The sequence below is a fragment of the Sardina pilchardus genome, chromosome 5, assembly GCF_963854185.1.
Source record: "Sardina pilchardus chromosome 5, fSarPil1.1, whole genome shotgun sequence".
Classification (NCBI taxonomy): domain Eukaryota; kingdom Metazoa; phylum Chordata; class Actinopteri; order Clupeiformes; family Clupeidae; genus Sardina; species Sardina pilchardus.
In genome coordinates, this window is record NC_084998.1 from 26,364,551 (window position 1) to 26,392,236 (window position 27,686).

The 27,686-nt window shown below is 42.2% G+C and overlaps 1 protein-coding gene across 2 annotated transcripts; it reads left to right on the top strand.

Annotated features, from left to right (window-relative positions):
* The first annotated feature begins 736 nt into the window (after positions 1 to 736).
* Positions 737 to 9,414, top strand: ppm1db (protein phosphatase, Mg2+/Mn2+ dependent, 1Db). Of its 2 annotated transcripts, none has more exons than XM_062537085.1 (6): positions 737 to 1,435; positions 2,381 to 2,609; positions 2,984 to 3,108; positions 3,570 to 3,751; positions 4,088 to 4,312; positions 6,388 to 9,414. In XM_062537085.1, the coding sequence occupies exons 1-6, from the start codon at positions 880 to 882 to the stop codon at positions 6,853 to 6,855; spliced, it is 1,785 nt and encodes a 594-aa protein (XP_062393069.1). In that variant the 5' UTR covers positions 737 to 879; the 3' UTR covers positions 6,856 to 9,414. The 2 variants fall into 2 exon arrangements, with proteins under 2 accessions (XP_062393069.1, XP_062393070.1); XM_062537086.1 differs by having other exon boundaries at positions 6,391 to 9,414.
* Positions 9,415 to 27,686: the final 18,272 nt, after the last annotated feature.

Genomic DNA, 27,686 nt, shown 5'->3' on the forward strand with positions numbered 1-27,686 from the left:
TGTGATTGGTTGAAGGGTACAGAGTAATTTGAACGATGCCCATTGATCACGCCTCTTGTGCAGTAGAAACATAAAGCGCAGCCTCCCTATACTAATAATACTTAAAAGATTGAGCTTAGTATGGTGAAAGCCAGACTACATGTACTCTGCACAATGACAATAAAGTGAATCTTATCTAGTGGTGGCACAGTTTTTAAGCACACAGACTTATATCATATGAATTTGCTTACTCGGTTGGATTGTTCCTCATTGTTTACATTGTGAGATTACGATAAATCATATTATATATATATATATATATATATATATATCATATTTTCCAGAAAACAACAGGCCTAACATTTTTTTCTATTTAAACAATATCATTAGCACTATTCTAAATTAAATATAAAGTTTACATTACTTATGGAGAAAGAAAACAGAGTTGTACTAGCAGCTATGTAGAATGTTTCCCAGTTATGCATATATGCTCAGTCAGACCATACCATGCTTTGCCATGGTCTGTGGGATCCCTATGCAACCAATGGCCATTAGCTGGTTAATTCACTGATGCATATTACAGTAGGCCTAGCCTAGTAAAATACTTAGTAAAATACTACAGTAAAATACATAGACATAGAACGCGTTCTATGTCTATGGTAAAATAGACTTGGAGAGCCGTGCAAACCGTGCAAACCACTAGGGGCAGTATACTTCCGGCTTGACACTCCGGCGCCGAATACGCGTTTACAAGATATCTATGTTACCACTGCGAGAGTAGACATAAACAAAAGACGGGCTCTGAAATATCAATGTTTTTGCTGCCGAAATTGCGGCCAAGTTGGATACGATCATTGTATCTCATAAATCTGACATTAGCTTATTGGATCCGTTAGTTCCATGGCCATGCATAGCGACTTATCGTTGCGAGTAAGTGTTTTCTCCGAGCAAGGAGGAAGAAAATACATGGAGGATGTTACCGAGGTGGTGTTGGAGTACGAGCCGAGCGAGGACGAGCTTGGCTCGGTCGGACATGGGGACTCAAAGGCGGACTTCCATCCTGAAGATCAGCTTGTTGAGCAGCCCTCCTCTCATGTAGCAGATTCTCTCTCCAAAACAGAAACTTCACCCGTCACTGTTGTGTGGACACAGCAAATAACCACAGAGGAACAGGTTGATAATGCCAGTGTAGACATTAACGTTAACTGTGCAGAGGAAACGGCTACACGGTTATCGCAACCAAAGGCAGAATCTGCATCGGAGTCACGGAGGTCTGTGGCATTTTTTGCCGTTTTCGACGGTCACGGAGGTCGGGAGGCAGCACATTTTGCTCGGGATCACCTATGGGATTTTATAAAAAAGCAACGGGGATTTTGGTCCAAAGACTACAGGGATGTATGCGTTGCTATTCGAAAGGGTTTCATAGCCTGTCATCATGCAATGTGGAAAAAGCTCCGTAAGTACATTTTGCTATTAGCAGCAATAGCATAATGCAAAGCTATAAATATGTCCTTTAAATCTTAAGACAAATAAACATATTTAAGGAGTATTGACCTGATAGTAGATGGGTTGTTAGCATCATGCTAATGTTTATTCAAAGCTAATGCCGCTGCTCACTGTTTTGTAACTGTACACCAATTGTATTAAGTTAGCTAACCCAGCTAGCAGCCTAGTTACTTTGGGCGACTCGTTGTTTAGATGCTACAGTGGAATTATTACTGTAACGCTAGGTAGTATTAAATGATGATAAATTATGTTGTGCTGCTATCTTTGTCGAAAAACACCCCACCCATTTAAAGATCTGGAGGTTTTGAGTTGGAGGGAAAATAAGCGGTTTTAGCAGAAACCGAGCATGCTCAAAGTGCTGCGCATTTCATAAGCTAGAGATAATACTAGCTCTGTAATGCTAGTCACGTAAGCGTAGTAGTAATTTAGCTGTAGATACATTTTATCATCTTGTTCTCAAGAAGAGTGATTTACGGGTTATTGCATTTCACTATGTTTATGTTATTGTTATTAATGGTCAGATTTGACGCTCACCAGTCCCGCTCACACCTCTGACTACCCCCTTTTTTTTTTGCGACAAGTTCTTGAAGGTTTTCAAACTTCGCGGGCAGCTCAAACGAAACTGATTGACTAGTGAACAAGTTATCTGTGTGTGTACTACGTTTACTGTATTGGATTATTCTCACAGAGATTGAAATACTAGCACGTTAATAGCACATGCTTATAAGTATGCATAGTTAAACATTTGGTTTAAAAAGTAAATTTGTGTATGTGAATGAGGATAAAGTTCACACTGATTGGATGAAAATTCTTCTATAAGACACTCATCTCTGTTTCCATTGTGTTTCATTTTATATCCTCTACCCACTCCTCACGTACTCATTTACCTGTGCAGCTGAATGGCCAAAGACCATTACTGGTCTTCCAAGCACCTCTGGCACAACAGCCAGCGTTGTAGTGATCCGTGGAGACCGCATGTATGTGGCTCATGTGGGAGATTCATCTGTTGTGCTCGGGGTCAGGGAAGATCCCATGGACAAGGCCATCAAAGCTGTGGAGGTCACACAAGACCACAAGCCAGAGCTTCCCAAAGAGCGGCAACGGATCGAAGGCCTTGGTGGCAGGTGAGAATGAAGGCATTTAGACCCCACACATCAAAGTAATGTAGGGTCCAGTGTTTTATTGTGTTGGACTGTGGTTGGTTGAGACTTGAAAAAGATTGAACAAGTTTAGAAATTAATGTGATCAGATGCAATTAGCTGTCATTACTAGTTATGTTCATGCAGCTCAACTTTGTTCAGACTGAATGATGACTTGAGGCATAGCCATGACTTACAAGGCATGCAATTAGTGGACCTGTTTCAATGTTGTATGCTTACAGAAATACCTCACCCATGTCCTTTGCCTTCTCGTGTGTCTTTCTGTCTACACTGTTGGGTTACTTACTTAGAATAGCCTATGTAGGATCCTAACATCTGCATTGGATTTCCTTGTGTAGTGTGGTGAAGAAGTCGGGGGTGAACCGTGTGGTGTGGAAGAGGCCCAGGCTGACTCACAATGGGCCCGTGCGAAGGAGCACAGTCATAGACCAGATCCCGTTCCTTGCTGTTGCTCGAGCTCTTGGTGAGTTAAGTGTCAGTCTGAAAAACTGATCTGTGCAGTTTAGGATTCCATTGTTTTTGATGGAGCACTGGCAGCGCCTGACGCACGTTGACGCCAAAGCTGAGAAAACCGTTCTATCCCTTGAGTATCAAATCCATAGACGGCGCAAATGGGCGTTGGCCTTCATGAGTCAGCAGAAAAGTTTTGACATGAGACAAGTCTTGACATGTTTTGACATTTATTCACAATTACATTATTACTTGCAGTCACATTCACAAATGTCATAATGTTTTAAAAATGTTATCTGAAATTTTCCTCAATTGTTCTTGGGGACATTTCAGTTAAAGGTGTCATTTTGATTTGTTTTTCAAGCTTCCATTTAACAATGTAATGCAGTTGACTGTCACTATGGATGTCAGTTCCTTGTGTGTTCTTTTTGAAATCACACACAACTGATCTGCTTGGGACCAACCTTTCCGCAGGTGATCTGTGGAGTTACGACTTCTACAGCGGAGAGTTTGTGGTGAGCCCGGAGCCAGACACCAGTGTGGTGACCCTGGACCTCAGACGGCACCGTTACATCATTGTGGGCAGTGACGGTCTGTGGAACATGGTGCCCCCCCAGGAAGCCGTCACAGTGCTGCAGAGCCACGACGAAGCAGCGGTGAGTACCAGTGGCAGCAACACACGACATGAGATTACCGTAATTTCCCAACTACTAGCTGCGTCTTACGTGGCACGACTGGCTGGGGCCCCTGCACCGCACGTCGGCGACACAGGTTCGATTCCCGCCCCATGGTCCTTTTCGAATCCCACCCCAACTCTCTCTCCTCCTTTTTTCCCCTCCTGTCTCTCTCTACTGTCCGGTCCGATTAAAGGCATAAAAGCTCAAAAAGTATACTTAAAAAAAAATATGAAAAAAGAATGCTTGCACAGTCAATACAATTTCTCCACCACAAGTGTTGACTCCTTGTCCCTCTGTCCTCCCCTCCCCTCCCAGGCTCCGTTTGGCATGTCCTGTGCGCGGAGGTTAGGCTGCCACGCTCTCCTGCGGTGGCGCCAGCGAATGCTCCGCGCCGACAACACCAGCGTCATCGTCATCGCCCTGCCCGAGCCGGGCAAGCCGCAGCTGCCCGTGCACCGCGACGAGGTCATCCTCAACCTGGCCGAGGGTCCCCAGCACGACCCGCCGGGCGACTCCCGTGCCGACACGCCGCTGATCAAGGTTCGTAAGCTCACGCCCCGCACGCACAACAACGCTCAGGTTGGGTTTCACCATGGCCTGGCTGGACTCTGCTGTACAAGTGAACTTTGCTTTTGCTTTGTGGTTTCTCACACACAGGAGAAATGTTGAGGTGATTAGAAAAAAAAAAAAAAAAAGTTGGCTGCTTTTGTCTGACTGATCAACTCCCGAGTAGGTATGGGTCGTTGTTTCTAACCCGGCTGAAAGAGATTTTAAGCACTGATTTGTGTGTTTGGGATCAGAGGCACGACCAGACTTAAGCTGCTGTGCTCCAGTAGGCTTGCAGATGATGCAGCTAAATCCCTGCCTGGTTTGCACTCATGATTGTTTTACAATGTTTAACATTGTGCTGTGTGCGGTGTTTATGGGTTACTAAGTTCAGTTGAGGCATGGCCACATTGGATGCACACAAGGTGGTGCATAACTGTAAAACCTAGCTATTAATCATTTTAATAACTAGGGTTGTGACTGGCGTGAATGGTTGTATGGTTATTTTGAATTAACCTAGGATTAAAAGATTTACATAAACTGGTGACTGACCATATAATAACTGATTGTCTGTCAATTAAGTCATATGAACATGAATACATGTTCTCTTCCTACACTGTCTCTTTCTCCTTCCCTCCTTCCCTCCCTCCCTCCCTCCCTCCCTCCTTCCTTTGCCAGACATGCTGGGTGACTCATTCCCTCTGTCTTTAGTCTTGGGTAGAGCTGCACATCTTGTTTGTTTACTCTTCCTAGAGATATCCCTGGTAGGCTCGGAAGAGAGGGGCCAAGTGTGTGCTTAATCCTTTCATGTGAAATGTGTTTTGGTTTTAGTGAAAAAGGCACTTTGATCTTGCCCTAGTTTTCCTCTGGGACTGTGGCTATTTTGAAGATGACAACTAGTGTTAAGTGCAGTAGACATAATACCTCTTTAGGAATTATGGCCCATTCTTCTGTATGCAAGATATGTAGATATGGAGTAGTTGGACTCTGTTGTGATTTGTTGGTTTTGTCTACAGTAAATCTCATTGTTAATGCTTTGGACATGTAATGTTACCTATAAACATGTTGCAGAGAGAGGCGCGCTCAAACTCCAAAAGATCTCTTTGCTTCTTCGGTTATCTTGCATCAGACACAAAGATCTCAGTCTGGGTGTTGTCCAAAATGTACATAATAAGTTTGTAAAGAATGGATAAGGTGTGAAATGAGCCAGTGCCCCACCACCTGTATCTTGGAAAACAATCTTGCCATGTGAGCCTATATTCAGTTTCCACTCTCCATTTTCATCTTGCCGTGAAGGAAGAGTTATGGGTCATCGTTTTTTTGTTTTTTTGTTTTTTGAATCAAGTAAAAGTACACATTAGTTTCACATCAAGTATATTTTTAAAGGGATACTCCGCTTATTTTTGGAAATAAGCTAATTTTCCACCTCCCCTCGAGCTAAACAAAACACGTTCTAAAAACATTGTGAACGTGTCTCTTCTCAAGTTAGAAAGTGCAATAAGAAGACCAACTGAAAATGAAACCTGCCGTTTTTCTAGGCTGATTTGACATTGAACTACACTCTCATCTGTTGTAATCAAGGGAAGTTGCAAACATCCCATGTGCACAGTGATATCACGCACTACTACTGCTTTTTGCTTATGGGGATCTTATTGCACTTTCTAACTTGAGAAGAGACACGTTTTCAATGGGAAAATTACCGTAAATCTTATTCTCTTTTAAGCATGATGCTAGCAGGCGAGATGTTAATGATCTAATCCGATTCAATGATCTATGCTAGGCTGAAGCTAAAAGTTGTATCGCCAGACTCACAGAATGGCTGGATGAACGGGAAAAAGGTAAATATCAATTGTTTTGCTCGAGGGTAGGTGGAAAATGAGCTTATTTCCAAAAATGGCGGAATGTCCCTTTAAAGTGATATCAGATATGTTGATAAATTGGCAGAATATAACGGTGACTGTGAAAACTGTGCCCAACTGTGAGCATCAGATTACTACCATCAGACTACCTTTTTTTAAAAGTGTAACTAGCCGAAACCTTCATTCCGTATCCTCTCGCTCTCTCCTTAGCAGACTCCTGATCCGGTCATCGTGTTCCCATCAGGCGACTCCCCGCCCCCTTTAGAGCGAGCCAATGGCCTGACGGGGGTCAGCCTCTGTGACCTGTCAGATTCCTTGGCCGGATCAGACCCTGAGGACTCCGGCCTCTCGAGCACTGCCCTGACCGGCTGGCTGGACGTAGGGGAACAGGAACGGACCCCGGGGCCCTATGTTGCCGCTGCTGCTGCTGCCCCTGCTGCCCCTGCCCCTGCTGCTGCTGCTGCCCCGTCCCTCTCGGGACCTGTGATCAAGCGGGCCCGCAGGGGCATCCAGCGCTCCCTACACCACCCTTACCGCCGCCGCAACCCCGAGCGGACATGTCTGAAGCGCGGCGGTGGCGGTGGCGGTGGTGGCGGTGGCCGGGCTCAGAAACGAGCGCCCAACGTCTCCCCCATCCTGCAGCAGCAGCATCGGAAGGCAGCTCTGTGTGTGTGCTGAGCGCCAGCAAGTGCATCTCCCTTTCTCTCTTTTCTCTCTCTCTGTCTCTCTCTGTCTCTCTCTCTCTCTTTCTCTCTTTCTCTGTCTGTTTTGCTCACACACACACAGACATGTACATATATGTAATTCAGAGACTTGCCTCTCTGTATCCATTCTTGAGAAAATGTTATGATCACAGGTAAGGTTGAACAAGCAATGTTGTTGTAAACATTTTATGGACATTACATTATGGTTACCTTTTAAAATGTTGCTACTTTCAGAATACTTTTACATGACCTCTTGTTCATAATTGGCTGTCCTTTGCTGAAGAGTGTTGGTGATTCATTTGAACTGATGACTATGACAGCCAAACATTTTTAATTAATTTTAAAAAGCACAGCCCCCAGCTAAATCAATATGAATTATCATGAGTGCCTGTGTCATCATGATGCCTATGTTTTGTTTTTTTATACATTTGTTAACTTGTCTTTTTATATCTTGCTTGCAATTGTTTGCTGATATTCTCGGTGGATTTTTGTTGAATGTGTATGAAAATACATTCACATATGCTTTTGCTTTAAAAATCTAATTGGAAATAAACAAAGCCCTCATCTTTATGCTCAGTTATACTTCACATGTAGTTTTTAAACCGATTTATGGATACAGACACGCAGCAAATTCTAGCAGCAGTAATGTAAATATGAGGAAATGTTATCCAGGTATTTAATGGTGATTGATAAACGGATGAACACAACTTCAGCTCTCAAGTACTGTATGAGTATTCTAAAAATAGCCTGAATACGTGAGTCATTTTGCCTGTTCAGGGCGCAAATGACCATATGTAGGACCATGTAACAAGTATTCATGCACTAAAACCTAAGAGAAATGCTCCTCATTTTTGATAACTCATGGGAAATAATCCGTTCTGTCCAGCAATGTTCACGTGTCACGGTATCATAATGTGCAGCAGTTTAAGGCAGACTACAACATTTTGGGGGTTATTATAATATGTTTTTGTTTTGTGTGTGTGTATGAAAGAATTAAGAATGTATGATTTCATGTCAGCATATAAGCTTTTTCTTTCTGTCTTTAGATTTTAGACATAACTCCTGGTAATGAAAAACACTACCCACAAAAAACAATTATTCAAGCCAGTTGTAAATCTCAAAGTTCTAAAGGATTTATGAATATTTTGAATAGAATTACCAATTATAAACTGAGTTGTACGATATATTTTTATATGTGATCTATATTAAAAAAAAAAAAAAAAAGGTAAAAAGACACATTATTTACCTGATGGTCTCCATGGTGGAAATGTTCTCATTTTAAACTTCACACAACTTATGGCATAGTAAATAACATCAAAAGTTCCGTCATATTTGTATGTCTGTACCTTTAGTTATTGATGTTTCAATAGGCATGTCTCCTGATCTTTTATAATCATTATGGACAGAACCATTAGCGATAAACTTGACTCATGTCAGGTTTATGTTTTGCATCAGTACCAGAGGGTAATGCTTGCCCACTTCCATTCTGAGGTTGTTGAAAGATTCTGTGGAAAAATATTTGCTCTTCCAAAAGATCCCTGTAAGTGTTTTTTGGCTGTTTTGTAGAATATAGTTGGACCACAGCCTTTGGTCAAGGAATGGTCTGTGCAGCTAGCCCAATAATCAAGTTTATCAGATACTCTCCATTAACTATTACATTCATTTTGTAGGCTGGTCCTTTTGATGCATTTTGGGTGTTTTGATTTCAGGCATTTTCATTTCTTTAAATGTTCATGAAAATTATTTAACTGTGTGTGTAATGTCATCATAAATACAATGTGAAAGAAAAATGAACTTAGTCTGACCTTGCAACTGGGTACATTTTCACACCAGGGTGTGTGTGAGTCGTGTGTGTGTGTCGTGTGTGTGTGTGTGTGTGTGTGTGTGTGTGTGTGTGTGTGTGTGTGTATGAGAGCCTTTCAGCAGGCTTACGTGTATCTATATTACATGCATCTGTATTGTGTGGCGCTGGTCAAATTGCACTGTTTTTTTCCATGGGCAATATCAACATCACTTGTGCTGTAAATACAGCTTTTTTTTCAAAATATGTATTATTGATGACTGTTGGACATGATGTTTGGAGCTGTAACAGATTCTGGACGACTAGATCTTTTTTTTTTTTTTTTTTTTTTAACGTGTTTTATGTTTTAACTATTTCTGTGAGACTTGGTTGAAAGGGATTTTATTTAAATTCAGCAGTGATCCTTTCCGGGGAAACAACCTTCCTTGTATAGCTAATGAGGCACCTCCCGTCTGTCAGTACAGTAAGCAGATTTACTTTATAGTTATATCAGGATTCTGCATGTCGAACATTATTTGTTAAGGGTATTTTTTATTATTGTTTTTGTTTTTATCTGGACATGTATTTTGATGTCAAAGTAGTGGCCTGAACAATAGGCACAATTGTGATCTGATGTCAGTCTGGCTACATGTTTACTGTGGTCATTTACATGTGTGCACAGTCTCAATGTTGAACAGCTTCACTTTGAATGTGACTGGACATCAGTGTATAGAATAAACATGTTTTCAGTAAGATCTGTTTGTCTGGATTGTGTAATGCGATATGTGACCACAAAGAGATATGTTGCTCTTCCTGAAACTAAACTGACATTTCCTGCCTTGATTTTATCTGAAATAACTAGGCCTTGAAATTCATTTAGCGTTATTTAGACCTATTGCTAGATATTATTATTATTATTATTATTATTATTATTTAATATACTATTGGTCTCTCTACATATACACTATATTGATATTTGATATTGTCAATCAATACATTTAATGATGAGTTCAGTTCATAGCTTGAGCTCTATGAATGGACTACGGGTAAACATTTGGTTTTGATTGCAATAGAGGCCATATTGAGCAAAGTATCATACAGGTGTAGGGGAGGGAAACAGGAGGAGATGAAGAGGTAGAGGGAGTAGGTGACCGGACACGCAGAATGGGTGTCAGGATCACAGTACTGTTGATGATGAAATCAGAGGGACCGTAACTGGCCATGTTCTGTTGGAGCATTCCTGAAAAAGGGACCCTTTGCCCTATTTGTGTTGATGATTTTGGCACAATGGGATATCTGTGTGTTAACAGTACTACATGTTTCATTATTGAATGTTGATGTTGCATTGACATTATTGTTATCATAGCTATATATAAGGAATATAGCAATGTCCCTTCGCTGCATACAAGGCAAAGACGCAGGTACTGTTTGCATTCACAGGAAGTGTGTAATTGTTTGCTGGTTAGGTTTCATTTACAGCATGTAACTTTGAGATTTTACTGACTCGTTTCAAAGTGCCAAAGGGAAAAAAAAAACATTTATTTTCACTAGATGGCAGTATAGTTCTGTTCTAGCCAGCTATTTCACAATGCCGTTGCATTGTGACTAGACCACTTAGACCTCCCTAGAAAGGGCAACCTTCTATTGAGTAATGTCCCCTGCTGTGAACTCAATATGCAGTATTTGTGCTTTATAGAACAGGTTGTCCAGACTTTATAAGCAACATTTGTGTTTAGTTTCACAAAAAACCTCCGTGCCACCACGACAGCTCTCTTCCAGGCTGGGAAAGTGGCATGCATCAGCAGCAGCAGTTTTGCCCTTCGAGGCCTTTCTGTGCATTTAACAGCATGTGCGTGTTGAGAGCCGCATACTTCGGACATGAGTGAATGTGAAGTGTTCCTGACAACCGCTAAGCCAACACCTTCCATAATGGCGTTACATTGACAACCCCCCCCCCCCCAATCCACTCACCCACCCACCCACACACACACACACTCCTTAACCCTGTTTCTGTGTCTCCTAAGAGTGTCTTGCTCCTGTTGGAGTGTCTGCATTCACATCTCTGACCACAGTGCAAGATGGCCGGCCTTGCTGAGAGGTTTGGGAGCTGATGGGAGATAAAGGCTCGGCTGGCAACCGTCATCAAGAATGTGTTGCAATGAGGTGGTGTAAGAGGGAGAGACAAGGTCCAACTTTGTATTTCAAGAAGTGTCTGACTGGGAAAATCATTCTTGGGCTCCCATATGCGTTGGAACACATGGACCCCAGCTTCCCTCATTTGCTGCGTGAGTTTCGTGGCATCCACAGTGATTTTGTAGGCTAAGCAAAAACTTATAAAAGAAAAAAATGACAGAGAAATGATTAAGGTCATGCCTACCAAAACTGTGCACCCCCTTATTCAATGCACTAATTCAAGGTGCCTTCAGACTGGACAGATCTGCCCGATTTTGCCACCAACAAAATAGCTAAGCTATACAGACCAGACCTGTTAGACTTCACTGAAGACCATTAAAACTGAAGCAAATATCAGAGCATATGCATGACCAAGTTAAATCTTTTGCTGTAGACCATTAAAACTGAAGCAAATATCAGAGCATATGCATGACCAAGTTAAATCTTTTGCTGTAGACCATTAAAACTGAAGCAAATATCAGAGCATATGCATGACCAAGTTAAATCTTTTGCTGTATTTTGTGTACAATACTGTTATCTCATTAGATCCATACGTTATTGTAAACACATTCACTAAATGGTGTCAATTGATTTTATGACAGAAAGCTCTCTCAACATTCAAAAGGGCTGAAATGTTTTTGAGCAATTTGGAAACTATAGGAAGTGTACAGTATCGGGTTTGCAAAGCCCAGAGAGGGGTCTTGTAGACCATCATACTGAAAATAAATGTGAGAGGAATTTCAAAATGGTGCAATATTTTCAAAATGGCTGTTTTTGTGTCTTTGGACTTGTATGCACTTCAATTTCCAGAATCATATTGGTCAGTGGTCATGTATATAATTTACAAAAATATTTTTCAATTATCTTCTTAAAATGGTGTTGCATGTAGGTATTTGATTATTGTTAAGGTGTTGACGTTCTACCAGTTGATGGCAGCATATGTTTACACACACACACACACACACACACACACACACACACACACACACACACAAATCAAAGCAGACAACAACCCTTTTATTCTTAATGGTATGAGTAAGACTAAGTGGCAGCGCACAACATGGAGTGCATGTTTTTTTCTTCGGTTTCCACCAAAACACCATCTGTTTTGTACTGCAGGGCAAAGGAAGGAGAAAACCCATCGCTGTACTCATGCTAAAATATAAAACCACACCACACCAAGCCAGGGCTCTGAAAATAACACCCATGGCTCAAAAACATATTATCTTGTCTTATTGTATCACACTTCATAAAGATTTTATATAACCTACTGTACTTGGGAATTTCTGAGGTTACACACAGCTTGATGTTGGCCACAAAAAGGATGCCATCCTGACACTCCAAATAGATCTCAGCTGTTGCTCAATGCGATCTCCAGGATGTGTGCATGCAAGAATATCTTGTACATTAAGTTCAAAACAAAATTCCAAGTCACAGTGATGCAGTGTCCTGATGCTACGCGAAGTCCCAGCCTGAAAACAAAACTGTGAATGAGAGTCAGACTCACATTGGCAGAGAATGGAAGACACGATTGTTTTTATCTATTTATTTATCTAACAGTTGGGTTGCCTGGTAACTCACAGTGCAGAGACCATTACCTCTTAAAATCATAGCTGTTATTATAACAATGCAACAGGACTTCCGTGGTGTATCTCACAGCTACTGGTTATTATTTACATGACAGTTCTGCGCATATGCATGAGCTGATACATAAATGTTTGTCTGCACAGGACTAAAATATCTGATTGGTTTCCCAACAAATGCATGTACAGTATGTTTGTTATCAGTGGTGTGGTCTAGCCACCAATAGTGGATATACTGTGATGTAGTTAGCTGTAGTGGGTATACTGTGATCAACCCCAAATGTTAATACATATCCTTGCCTATTTTAAGTGGGTATACTGAGATGGTGATGCTTTTTAAGTGGGTATACTGAGATGGTGATGCTTTTTAAGTGGGTATACTGCGTAGTTCTGTGTGTCCCATAGACTGCACCACTGTATGTTATAATGACAATCCCAGACGACTGCACATAATGACGACTGAATAATAAATGCCTCTATTAGTGCCCATAGATGCAGAGCACGGGCTGGTGACCCTTACAGAGCCCCGAAAAAAGGCAAATTGTTCTGCCTGCATAATTCCTTCTGCCGCCACCCTCGTCTTAATCAAATGATCTCTGTGGATGGCTGCTTTGAAGTCCTGTCAAAGGGCAATCACATTCATCATGGTTGTTGCATTAATTGTAATGCAATCAGTGAGGAGAGACATTGCACAGTGCACCGGATGGGATTATGGTCATCCTATGTACCTCAGTGTTTTGGACTATAGTGTACTCTGGTTCAGCACTGCCCATTGGTAAATTGCTTAACTTAGCTAGCATTGCTTAGCTATCTTGGATTTTTATGTATAATACCAGTGGGTATAAAAAAAAAGCCTATAATAATGCTCTGAGCGATAGTTGCGGCGATAGTATCACAGCCAATGCTAGGGTACTTGATTTGTACAGTTTGAGTTCTTGGAACTAAATTCCAAAACTGACATGGATGCAATAAACATTTTATGTAGTTCTTTTCTTAATTATATTTTGTATTATTATTATTATATTATTATTATTCTTGTTGTTCATTTGTGCAGTTTAGATAATACCAGACTTTGTTAGTTAATTAAGCCCAGCCAAGATCAGTGTGTGATATGTCCTTCCTTAGTCACTTTTGTTTTGTTTTATAGGACATTACACATAATGGGAACTTGGCTGCCGTGTTCTGAAGGGATTTCTGGACAGGCCCTCAGACAGAGCTTTTAGCCCAGTAGGTTAATGTGTCTGCCAGTTAATCCATATGGGGTGAGTCCCTCTGCCGCTAGCTAACAGTCTTCACTTAATACAAACAAACGGCTTAGATGGGCGCACTAATTGAAGGTGGAGACTTCAGCCCTGACCTTTCACCCCTAGAACTAGCTTTTACTGGTCTTTCCTATGCGCTCCCGCTCTTTCACGGTCGCCGACTTGACTTTCCGTCAGTGTACTTTACTTTTCTTCACTTGTGGCGAAATGACATCTCTGTTACCAAGCCTTTGATTCCAATTCTCAGGAGATTAGAAGTAATGAGAGTAATGTCACACACCACACATCTGTGTTAAATGGTACTTTCGGCCAAAAACATCAAAAGCGCCATCCATAGTAAGATCCTTGTTGATGGAAATGAATTCAGCCACAGGGAGGTAGTGCACCTGGCAAAACGGATCTTTTTGTCAAGTCAAATATCACCACTGCGTCCCAGACATGTTGTCCAGCGCTATCGTTTACATCCCGCGTGGTTTCCGCATCGGCTCTAAGTATCCCCGTTATTGTCATTAATTTATTGAAAGTGTCCGTGCCTTTCCTCCCGCCACCTGATCACCTCATAACGAATCTCCAGCGGTCTGCACGAGACAAGGGCCATTAGCCTTAATGGTGGCGTACATCAAAGGGGGCCCGTGCCGAGCCGAGAGGGCCCTGGAGAAAACGAGGTTAGGGGCTGCTCAGACTGCCTGTCTGCTCCGCTGCAGCCAGCGCCCTGATTTATAACAATGCCCCAGAGCCTGCTGCTGCTGCAGTGACGCGACAGCCAGCCATCACCCTGCACACACACTGCACAGCCCTTTACTTCCACCACACCAGCGGAGCCACGAGACGAGGGGGGGGGGGGGGGGGGGGGGGCGGGGGGCACAACTTTCCTCTGTTTGTTGGACAGTTAATCTTGTTAATCTTCCTGAAATGAATGCCTGTCGAAGGCCATGCAGAGACTCTAAGTTATAGCCAACATTCATTCATTGCATTGCTATGTTTAGTGTCTATAGGTTACAAGTGTAACCTTGGAACAGTTCTCTTAGAACTATACTTAGATGGTAATAATATTGCACTTCAATTTTAGAGCCATTTATTCATAAAATGGAGATTTTAGGGAGATGTGTATGATCACTTGCTCGACTTTCTTTATTCTGAACTCCTTCTGTTCCCCTTAAGGCCTTGTAACAGCTGAAACAAGAAGCCTCATTGAGAGTTAATATAGTGAGCACCACTGTGACTGTCTATGGGGACTGGTGAACTCAATCAGGCTAAGTCTCCCGCTCCCACTGTCGATACCGCTTGGCGCCTGCATTCATCAACCTGGGCCCAGGCGCCGCTGAACTACCCAACAAAGTGTGTGTAAATTGCTCATCATCAATTATTTAACAAAGCACTTGCCTCGCGATTGATCAGTGCAAATGTGCTCTCTAATCACCGGAGATAAAGGTTTAGTTTGTCAATCACAACAGACCAAATCAATGACCTGCTCAGGATGGGGCCACTTGCTAGGACACACTTGACTTGAGTCATTTGTTATAGCCTTTTCAAGTGCAAATCTGATTTATTCCTTTGCAAAGATGTCTTTAGATGTCATTACAGTCTGCAGGGCCATTATTTTGACATGTATTAATGTTGTGCTCTTTCTACCTCTATCCTCTATCAACTAAGTGGAATCCAAATATCTTTCCCCTGCCTGCCAGGATGAATATTTAATATCTGAGACAGTTTACGTCTGATATGAGGGTATAAATGATGCTCATATCCCCTTGACCTCTGTAACCTTACCAAAGAAACCAGGCCTAAGATGGCTTCTAAAAGATCAGGGCTGGGTTTCCCAGACTCGTTAAGAAGCTCTTAAGTGCTAAGAACTTCTTAGGAGCGCAATCAGAACGTTCTAACAACGCTCCTAAGAAGTTCTTAGCACCTAAGAGCTTCTTAACGAATCTGGGAAACCCAACCAATAACTTTGATAGACTGGGTAAACCCAGCCCGATCTGCCGGCAATTGGATTTCGCCTGGCAGCTCAGGCTGGAAACCTGCATCCTGTCCACGTTTGCTGGAACCAATCACAAACTAGCTTATCCACCAGGCAGTCCCGGATCATTGGTCTGATTGGTTGAAGGACTATTCAAATGCGTACAGTCATTTGAACTATGCCCATTGATCATGCCTCTTGTGCAGTAAAAATTCAGCACAGACTCCCCACACTAATGTTCATTCTTAAAAGATTGCGCTTAGTGATAGCCAGACTACTTTGTCTGGTCATAGACGATAACTTTGAACCTTTTAAAAATAAGAATAATTTGGGCAATGAGCCATTACACCCACACCTTGTGCTGTGGTGCCGGCTGTAGGATGACTCCACTGAGGGCTCTGGGAGTGTGCCAGGTGTACTGCATTTTACGGAGCATGAAGTGCTATGTGTGTGTGAAGTGGAAAAGAGAGACAGGGCGGGACTGGGAAATGACCCAGGCCGCACACGATCCCTGGTCCCTGTGGGTACGGGGAACCTATATGGTACAGGCGCTGTAAGCAGTTGTGCCACAGCGCCTGAATACCTGGCTTTTTGATGGCCCAGGCAGGCCCTCAACCTGGAGACCTGCTATCTGATCTCTGTGTCAATGCAACACAGGAGCAGGAAGCCATCGGAGGTGCTAACTCTCCAAATAGAATTCAACACTTTGTGGTGTGGACTCATACATACACTTCAAAAGTGTTGAAATCAACTCTGACAGTGTTAAATTGGGTGTGCTGATTTTGCTGTGTACCTGGGAGGAGATGAGAGGCCACTGTTTGGAGACCAGTGGCGCAGGTGGAGCACCCCAACACCAGGGGCCTCATTTATAAAACTTTGCGCAGGATGTACGCCAGAAGATGGCGTGCGCTCAAAACTCAGAAAGTGCGTGCGCACAGAAATATTCTGATTTATAAAACCGTGCGCACGCACGTTCCACGCCAATTTCCCTTTATAAATCAAGCTCTACTCTACATTTGCGGCACCTGTGCGTACCTCAAGACACACCCATAATTGCTTATAAATATTCAGCGAAACGCCCTTAATGAATATTGATGTCTGTGGACAACATGCCAAAAACAGCGGGAAAGACAAGAAACGCAACTTCATTGACTGTTTGTGGGTTCATAAATGGCGTGAGCAGCCACCGTTTCAGCGGATATCCACTGTCACCTACAACATAACTTGAATGAGTAAAGGGTGAATGTTTAGAAATGGTCGAAAATTGTTACAAATTCTTTTAGGATTTACACACAGGATTTAAACACGATTCGCCCGCACCCACAGTACAAGCCACCATCGCGCACAGCTCCAGCATTCAGTCTGCGCCCAACGCTGCTACAGTAGCCTATGTCTCAATATGAATCAGGCCAACATTTGTGAGCAACATGTCCGTGTCACATTATATAACTTGGACATTGAGGGAATGAAAATATGCTTCCTGTTAACAAAGGCACATTTATTTTCACTCGGTGCTCTTATAGCAATATGATTGCAGTCAATAGCACGGATCACATTTGGGAAATTAGACTTTGCTGCGTTTTTATTTGCCTGTTCACCGTGTAAGGAAAGTTCATGTAGTTTGGTGATGAAGCAGTAACACCTCCTAACACGTCTGGCAAAATTCGGCTGAAGGTTGGCTATTCCAGTCCGGTCAGCCAGTTCTCGATTCAGCCAGTGGCAAGAAAGCCGATGCAAGTCAGCACTTACTATAGCCTACCATTTGCAAGCTAACAAGCAACATGTTTGAGCCTTGATGTATTATTGACAAATAACAAAACATGCATGAAAGCCATAAGTGGATAATTTACTAAACATACATAGGCATAGCCTATCAGCATGTCTTTCTCGCATCAAATAAGATGGAATTTTTGACGGGCGCACGAAACAACAATCAACCACGTTTTAGATTTTAAACAGGATTAGGTTAAGGCAGTTATGTCATTGATGCGCGTCATTGCGCGATGTTATGCTTGTGTTAAACTTCAATTATTGAACCAATTTCGGGTCGTTGTACCTGTTTCCTCCTGAGGTCGCAGTTTCTGCTTTTCCCTTTTTTGTGCGTACGCATGGGTCAGAGCTTGCGTGGAGGTGCGCACATTTTCCCGTCAAGTTCACTTTTTATAAATACCAAAGCTTGCGTAGAATGAGGCGTACGCATTCTTTTGTGCGTACGCATCGTTTATAAATGAGGCCCCAGAGCATATTTGATGGATGGATTAGTTCAGTAAGTTCCCACATTAGCTACGGCTGCTGTCCTCACCTTGAGAGAAGGACATGGTCCGCACGCTCCAAGAAATACTTAGGCCCGGGCCTGACGAAGATCTGTTGAGATCGAAGCGTTGCCCTTTTAGAGAGAAAATAAAATATTTCTTGGAGCTCACATACAGTGTACAGACCATCTCCTTCTTTCTCTGGCACATTTAAAGTAATCTGGCAATATGTAATATGTGCAAAGAGTCTATATTTTGGATGTGTGCACCTATTTTCCATAAATCCTGTCCTCACCTTCTCATCAAGAGAAAAAGGAGACAAGTTGTTGCCATGTTGGTTTTCCACTGTGTCCCTTCAGGAATGGATGACCACCAAGTTTTCAATTCAAAGCCGTCCACAGAGAGACCCAGTGGCGGTTCTAGGATTTTTCTGTAACAGGGGCCATTAAGGGGCCAGATGTTACATTCAGGGGCCGAGTACAGGGTACATCCAAGCACAGAAAATCATTTATTCAGTTCAAGTTTTCTCATTTATTTATACTGTGCGTAAAGGACACAATGCATAGAACTCATTGAATGCAACACACCACACGCACATACTCTTACCCTTATACTCTTATTTATACTATGCATAAAGGGTACACTGCATTACTACAGCAATACTGCCAAGCCTGAAAAGCTCATGGAACATCTCTTTGAAAGACTCCAGAAAAGCAACAAACTCAAGGAGTGTGGTCACTTTTTTCTATCCAGCACTCTCTTGATCTGATACACATACTCTTACCCTTATACTCTTATCTATAGGCTACTATGCATAAAGGGTACACTGCATACAACAATGCATAGACATCCCCCCCCACACACACACACACACACACACATTACAGCAAGCCTGAAAAGCTCCTGGAACATCTCTTTGAAAGACTCCAGAAAAGCAACAAACTCAAGGAGTGTGGTCACTTTTTTCTATCCTATCCAGCACTCTCTTGATTTGATACACATAGGCTACTCTTACCCTTATAGGCTACTTATTTATTTGCGGCAACTGAGCAGAGCAGCCACTCGTTTAACCCTATGAGCCCTAAGCTGTTTTAAGGGCATTTTAACTACCTCTAGTTAGAAATTTGAAAAGCGTACTATTCAAATTCTTACATTTTGACGTGTAGGCTATCTCACCACAGCAAGCTGACAGCTCGACATGACTTGCATGGTTGTGTAGGCCTGACTGTCCTGAAAATGGCAATATAAGAACCATGATGGAGGTATACTTTGGGGCTGAGCAATTTACAGAAATATGTGGTGTGTGCCTTCCAGAAATAAATGCCAATTTTTATTTAGTGATGAAAAAATGACTTTTTGCCACTTTTTGCTCTCCATATTTGTGACACTAGCTGATCTGACATGACTTGTTTGCGATAGCACACATGACGTGCACAGATGATGATTCTCTATAATATTTGTTTTACTGCATTGCAATGAACACAGTAAAGGCAAAAAGTGTTTATTTGTCAAACAAATTTGGATGCAATATGAGTCTTGAATTGGATACCATACAGGAGTTTGCTAGGATCTCAAAACCGTGTTATGAACGTGACTTGCCATAGAGAAACACATGATAACATTGGATTATGAACATGCTATTATGCCACACAAAAACAGGAGGTAAGTGGAGCTAAATGAAGTTATTATTTTGCTGTCACTTCGTCTGTTTTATGGCCTAGAAGGTTGTATTTGGTATCTGTGGATAGCTCTAGCTCTCCTCTTTCATCTGACATGCGTGCCATCTTTTTGATAGCGGTTTCATGAGTAAAGGTAGCCAAAGCTATATGACATTATTATTTGTTTGTAACTTCGTCTGATTTTATAATACGAAATGATCGATGTATTTGGTATCAATGCAAAGCTCTGCTTCTCCTCTTTCATTTGATATGCGTGCCATGTCTGTGCGATGCGTGGTCCGCGAGTAATTCAAGCGAGAGTTCTGGATGCGCCGGTAAACGCAGAGCAATATAGACTGTAAATATGATATACTTTGATTTAACTTCATGATTTTATTTTATTTTCATACTTGATCGTACAGACAAGTGTCTAGTATCGTTGGAAAGCCCCGGTTCTGCTCTTTCCTGCAATATAAGTCTCATCTCGCTGTGACTAATAATAGCGGAGTCGCGGCTGCCTGTAGAACGTCAGTCGAACCGAACGTGGTGGTGCACAGCTGGGGAGGGAGCGGGAGGGAGAGGCCGGCGGCCGGGCCCGGGGTCGGGAGAGGGAGGGAGGACGAGACCTCAGAGCTGCGTGAAGTGCAGTGACGACTCAGACAAGGAGGAGGAAAAGTCGCCGGCCAGACACACGAAAAAGTCGCCAGATTTGTTGTCAGTCGCTAGATAAGATTTTCGGTCGCCAGAGACGGCCAAAAGTCGCTAAATCTAGCGACAAAGTTGATAAGTTGGCTACACTGCTTGAAACGTTGGCTACCAGCTCTGGTAACTTTAGCTAGCTCTGGCTCTGGTAGCCAACGTTTCAAGCAAGGTCAAGAGCTCCAGGTGTGCATCAACTCATTACTGCCGCCAACTGTTTTGGTGTGGTATTGCATCTGTGACCGTAGTAAAAAGACTCCGGTTGCTCTTTCATCGGCGATTAATGGAACAGGGGCACTTCGGGGGCCAATCAGATTTCAGTAGGGGCCAGGGCCCCTGTGGCCCCGCCCCTAGAACCGCCCCTGGAGAGACCCAGGCCGAATGCTCTGTTGAGGTCATTGTTTACTGTATATCTTTAAGAATATGCTATGACGTGATCATTTGCCACGCAAAAGCTGTTGAAAGATATGAATACAGTCTATGAGGTTGGAATTTTAGCCATATGAATATTTCTTGTTATTATTGCATTATTTCCCAAAAATTGCAAAATCCAAAAGGTTACACTCCGAACACTTTTCCTTTAGTAGCAAGAGGGGATTTTGATTTTGAGATATTGCTTTTGGAAATCGCACCCACTGCATTAGAAGAGGGAGAGCACTTTTACATTGACTTATTCGAAATAATTCACCATTGAATCAGAGAGGGTTAAAGAAGGATCTTTGATTGAATCCTCTCTTTTAAAATCCACCCTGCTCTGTGTAATGAGGGGAAACACAATTGTTGCTATGTCTATACGAGTTGAGTCAGGGCAACAAAAAAAAATCACATCTGTAATCTTACAATCGTCTAAACTCTTGCATTTTGGCCTGATATTTGCTTCTCAATTCAACTCTCAGAGAAGAGAAATGCACAGAATGGCAGCATGAATGGAACAATGATCAATCTCATTCTTTCAATCATTAGTCACTAGAAATATCTTGCTCTCTTAGATCCACTAGAACCACCCCCTCTCCCTGACAAACATCTACACAATAATATGCTCTTTTTTTTCCGGAACATGTTCAACATGAATGCGCTCTCACTGTAGGAATGGGGGCGAGGAGGGAGGGACACAGGCACAATAATGACCTGAAGAGCACGACATGTGACACTGCCTGCCTGGTTAGGTTATTCCCTGCCTCATTGTCCCGGCGAGGAAGGAGGCATTGGTAGTTTGACCCCTGCCTGTGGATGGCAAGACCCCCAGTCTCCAGTGTAATAGGATTAGTCCTCAGACGTGGTCCAACACTAATTCCCTTTCAAAGGGAATGACAGCATTCGCGACAGGACAACATTGTCTCGACAAACCGTAATAAAAGGATCTGGTTTGTTTCAATTACTTTTTTTGTAAGTAATATAACTGTCTCTGTCTTAAGAAATTGCAGCAATTTTCTGTAATTGTTTTGTCCATGTGGGGGTCTGGACTTTATTTCGAAAGCGTTTTGGAGCAATAATGCATCATATCAAGACCTCAGCTTGAGTTTTTGATATTGAGGCTTTCATCTGTAGATTTTATTAGATAGATATATAGATAGATAGATAGATAGATAGATAGATATTTTATTCATCCCATAAGGGATATTTTAGATTTTATTCAATGTTATCAATGTACGTATTTATTTGCAGAGGTAATCCCATAAATGAGTTCCCTCACAGGATTATGTTATTACTGTTGACATCACTGCATGGATCTAATAGTTGCCCACAGCGTCATCACAGCACTTTTAAATGGCATTGTGGGTGAATAAACCAAACGGATAATTGGGAAATAATCTGGATGTCTGTGTATATATTTTGTTGCAACATTTTACATAAATCATAGCACTTTGCCTTGTTGACACACTTTTCATTCTCTGTATATGTTTGCCTGTCTGTCTTTCTGCCTGCCTGTCTGTCTGTGACTGTCTTCATGTCTGCCTGCCTGCTTGTGTCTGTCTTCATGTCTGTCTGTCTGTCTGCCTGCCTGCATGCCTCCCTGCCTGCTTGTCTGTCTGTCTGTCTGTCTGTCTGTCTGTCTGCCTGCCTGTCTGTCTGCCTGCCTGCCTCTATCTATCTATCTCCTTCTCCCCCTCTCTGATTGGACTTCCTGTGAGGCGGCGTGCTCTTGGGCACACTTAAACTCTGAGTGCACCTCTCACGGCCATCAGCTGCAGCTCCTGGACGGGCAGGAGGCGACGGCCACGGTGTCTGCAGACGCCCAGCGACGGGCCGGCGGTCAGACGTGAAACCATTAGCAACAGACAGCACTGGCTCCTCGAGCCTCACCCAGACCTATCCCAGGGCGTGTGTGTGTGTGTGTGTGTGTGTGTGTGTGTGTGTGTGTGTGTGTGTGTGTGTGTGAGTGTGCAGAGCAGGGGGACTATCTACATGACCCCTGTGATGTGTGGGGTCATCCTCAAATAGCGTGTGTCCGTGTGTGTGTGTGGAGGGGGCTATGGTTAGATGGGACCATTATACAAAAAAACAGGGCAAGAGGAGGAAAGAAGGATGAGAAGATAGAAAGAGGGAAAGAGAGAGTATTGTGATAGTAAGAGGGAAAGAGAGAGAATACATGTGATATAGTAAGGAAAGAAAGAGAGAGAGAGATGATTGTGATAAAGAGAGAGTATTGTGATTGTAAGAGGGAAAGAGAGAGAATACTGTGATAGTAAGGAAAGAGAGAGAGATTATTGTGATAAAGAGAGAGTATTGTGATTGTAAGAGGGGAAGAGAGAGAATACTGATAGTAAGGAAAGAGAGAGAGAGATGATTGTGATAAAGAGAGAGTATTGTGATTGTAAGGAAAGAGAGAGAGAGAGAGAGTATTGTGATTGTAAGGAAAGAGAGAGAGAGATGATTGTGATAAAGAGAGAGTATTGTGATTGTAAGGAAAGAGAGAGAGAGAGATGATTGTGATAAAGAGAGAGTATTGTGATAAAGAGAGAGTATTGTGATTGTAAGGAAAGAGAGAGAGAGAGAGAGAGTATTGTGATTGTAAGGAAAGAGAGAGAGAGATGATTGTGATAAAGAGAGAGTATTGTGATTGTAAGGAAAGAGAGAGAGAGATGATTGTGATAAAGAGAGAGTATTGTGATTGTAAGGAAAGAGAGAGAGAGATGATTGTGATAAAGAGAGAGTATTGTGATTGTAAGAGGGAAAGAGAGAGAATACTGTGATAGTAAGGAAAGAGAGAGAGAGAGATTATTGTGATAAAGAGAGAGTATTGTGATTGTAAGAGGGGAAGAGAGAGAATACTGATAGTAAGGAAAGAGAGAGAGGAAGTGATTGTGATAAAGAGAGAGTATTGTGATAAAGAGAGAGTATTGTGATTGTAAGGAAAGAGAGAGAGAGAGAGAGAGAGAGAGTATTGTGATTGTAAGGAAAGAGAGAGAGAGATGATTGTGATAAAGAGAGAGTATTGTGATTGTAAGGAAAGAGAGAGAGAGAGATATGATTGTGATAAAGAGAGAGTATTGTGATTGTAAGGAAAGAGAGAGAGAGATGATTGTGATAAAGAGAGAGTATTGTGATTGTAAGATGTGCAGTGAAGAGGACGATGCAGCCTGAGCAACATGTCATCAGAGCGTGGGGGAATAGGTTTTAGTGTAGTGACAAAGGTGCCTTTGAGTTGTCTTTTAAAAAGATATTGATCTGATTGATTGATTGATTGATTGATTGATTGATTGAGAGACTTCTTACTGTAAAAAGTAAGAATTAACTTGGGTTCAAATTATCTAGCATAATCTTGATTTAATTGTAATACCATGTACTGAGACAGAAACTCTCATTTATGTAGACCCTATCAATTTGTTCCTTTTTGATTGAAATTTTCAAAACCAACACAGATACTTTAAAATTAAAATGAATCAAACTTGAGCATAATGCTAAACTTTTTGGTAACACCAAAGATCCTTTAGAACCTTCTCAACCATCTCTAACACTTTACTTGAAGGTATCTAAGAGTGACATGACATATCATGAACACATGGCACTGTCATGACACATGAACCCCCTAACTTGTCATGACAAAAAACTTAATGACAGAAGCATTATGTCCTAAACGTTTATGACTTGTTTATAATGTTTATGACACGTTCATGACAATGTCATGTCACTCTTATGTAGATACCTTCAAGTAAAGTTTAACCAACTTTTTTTTGTCCCCAAGTTACCATCAGCTCAATGTTGTTTTATATGCCACCGGAAATGCCTTTGGAACGCACATGTTTGTGTATGTAGTTTGCCAATGGAGCCAGAAATATGTTCAGTAATTTATTATCAACACAGTAAATCTACCCCTGTTCATTTCCCCTTGCATCAACTCCCTTACACAACAGGTTTTTCAGTGCAAATGTTATGTTTAAAACACCTGTCCGTGTGTTAGTATTGACAATGAGGGAGTCATTTGAAATTTGAAAATCCAAGTTAGCCAAATAACTGTATCTCTTAGTAACTCTTGCAGTAATGCCACTCTGAATGGTCTTAAAAGAGCTTCACGTCTGCATGTCCAAACCTTTCTGGATTTACGACGTGTTTCCAGAACGATGGTATCTCTTAAGGACCAGACTCTGCAGGACCACTGATGTCACGGCTCATGATGAAGCGTGTTTTCAGCCTCGCGTTACCCCCGTGCTCCCCGCTATCTGGCCGTATAATTCACCACTATCTTGACACTCTTCTTTGGCCAGCCTCCGCGCTACTTTAAAACCGGCTCACTAAGAACCAACTCCTTACCAAAACACCCAAACCACACGCTGTATTTTGGCACAAATCCTCACTTGTGGTTGGCAGCCTAGCTCTCCAACAAATAAGGAACCTCTGAAGTAAGTGTGGTTCGGAGGGTTCCTTATGGGATAGTTGTTTACACACAACAGCAGAGCCCTGTTGTTCTCTTGGCTCATCTTTCACAAAGGGCTATCAGGGCTGTGAATGCACTTTGTGTTGTTTGTTCCTCCCAAGCAATGGCCCCTCTGTAGCAACTGTCTGACCTCAGGCTCCATCTTCCTGATGACTGCTTTGATATACACAGTCTGTGTGTGTGTGTGTGTGTGTGTGTGTGTGTGTGTCTCTCTCTCTCTTGCTCTCTCTGTGTGTTTTGACACATTGCTCGTACAGGACAAAGTAGCATTGTATTCATCGAGCTGGTTTGCTCGCTGGAGTGGTCGAGGGGGAACCGTCAGGATGTGTCTGCTCCGGGAGGAGGACATCCATCCGAATCCTCGAATGCAGTCAAATTGTGTGAGCGCTTTCGAAAAACAAATCGCTTCATTATTAGATATTCAAGAATAAACAGTATTTTAGCAGACTTGTATCAGTCACTTCCTTGTATTTCAGTCTCCCTTTCTCTTTCAGTTCTCTCTCTCTCTTTCCCTTTCTCTCTCTCTCTCTCTCTCTCTCTCTCTCTCTCTCTCTCTCTCTCTCTCTCACACACACACACACACACTCTCTCTTCCCTCACCCCTATACACAGGTATAAGAGCAGCATACATACTGTACATAAATACATATCCCCCGCCAGAACAATATTAGAAATATACTAAATATACACATTTCTCAATTTGCATAGAATCTGGGTAACTGTGGCATATATATACAGTATATATATATATTACAGTATATATATGTAATTTAAATACTCTGTCTGAAATGTTTAGAGCAAGTATAATGGGATGATTTTGATGACTAGACAAAGAGCAGATATCTTGAACAGTAGTGAGTGAATGAATGAGAGGCTTCAACTCAACAAGAGTCTCTGGGGGGCAGTATAGCCTTGTGTTTTGTAAATCCTCTCAGACTCAAATTCTCAAACTCACAAGTTACTTTGTACAGTTCTTCCTCCAAAGAACTGGAATATGTGCATCCTTTACGAAAAAAAAAATAAGATAAAATGAAATACAATGTTTTCAATAGTCAATAGAAGCGTTCTCTATTTTCTTCAATCGCTTATTTCACAAAATATGAATTTCTAACTCCACTTTCAACGAGACATGGGCTCATTGTTTTGTTTTGCTTTAGCCTACCGGATCATAACTCTTTGTTAATCTCTGGGAATGGTCTCCAGAAGCCCGGCCTGAGCCTGCTGCCGCCAGCCCCCGCTGCCCCATGCAGAGCAGTCTGCGAGTGCGGCTAGTTGCAGATACCAGCGGGGGCGCGGGCCACTTCAAACGCTCGGGACCCCCCTCTCTGCGTCAGATCCCATCAGAAATAATGAGACAAGCGCTGTTATCACCTCATTTGTTTCAGCGCAAATCTGAAAGCCTCCATGATAATTGTTGTGAGTTATGAAATTGTTTGGCACCAGAGGAACAAAAGAAGAAACCAGACAGAGGTATTACCTGCTCTGGGGGCTTTAATGGGCCAAGATGCAAATCTCTTGGGCATTCTTCAATAAAGTGGTTGTCACCTACCATGTGCATTAAGGTTTACCCTCTAAGTAAGGAGAACAAAAAAATGGAGACTTAACAGTGGCAGTGATAACAGTAGGTTATCCCTAATATAATATACTAATAATATAATATATTTTAATATAATGTGCTAAATATCATTACCATAGTTTAATATAATGCCTCAAATATATGTATATGATATTGATTACATAGCAACAACCAATGAATGTACATTGCACATCAGGAGAAAATCTCGGGTTGATTATTTCTTAAATTCTTGGACCCATTTCTACTTATAAAGATATGGAGTTGTAATCATTTCAATATACATCAATTATACCACATTCATTTGTTAATTGTTGAATTATTAGAAGTATCTGGTGTAAATTCTGATCATCTGCAACAGTCCATGCCACCAATCAATGTTACACTCCAGCATATCTTATAAATCCATACCTCTGTATGAAGCTGTGTATTGGGGATGTGTTGTTTGCAGTGGGCTACCTTTCAACGCCATATGGCTTTGACATCATCATTCTTCACTAGCTTTTATCTGATAAAAACTCAGGAATTTCTCTTGCGTGGCTCCCAGGGGTTTACAGAGGGATCTCTGGCTGCAGGGATAGCAAGTGAAATAGTTTCAGTTCGACTTAAGCCCTTAACTCCTCATTATTGATTAAGCATTGTCAGGAGCCCCACAGACTTCAGTTGCCTCTAATGGACTTTGTCTCTCATCTCCCGTTAGTGAACTTTAGTAAAACTCCATTCAGGAAGATGTCGCGAAGCTGGAAGCTCCATTGTTACTGACCTCGTGTGACAGGGAGAGATCCCCCCCCCCCCCCGGAGTAAGCAATAGCATGACTTGTGCCGGGGTTGTTTGTGTGGGAGGAGCGGGAGTATTTTGTCTAGGGTTTCATCTTTGACAACAGCGTTTCCTCAGCGTGGCACCAGGACTCCGATCTGTTGATTCAACGCGTTTTTTGCGTCTCTTCCCCTGCCATGTTCCTCAGGCCAGGCCCTGTTTATTGGATGTGC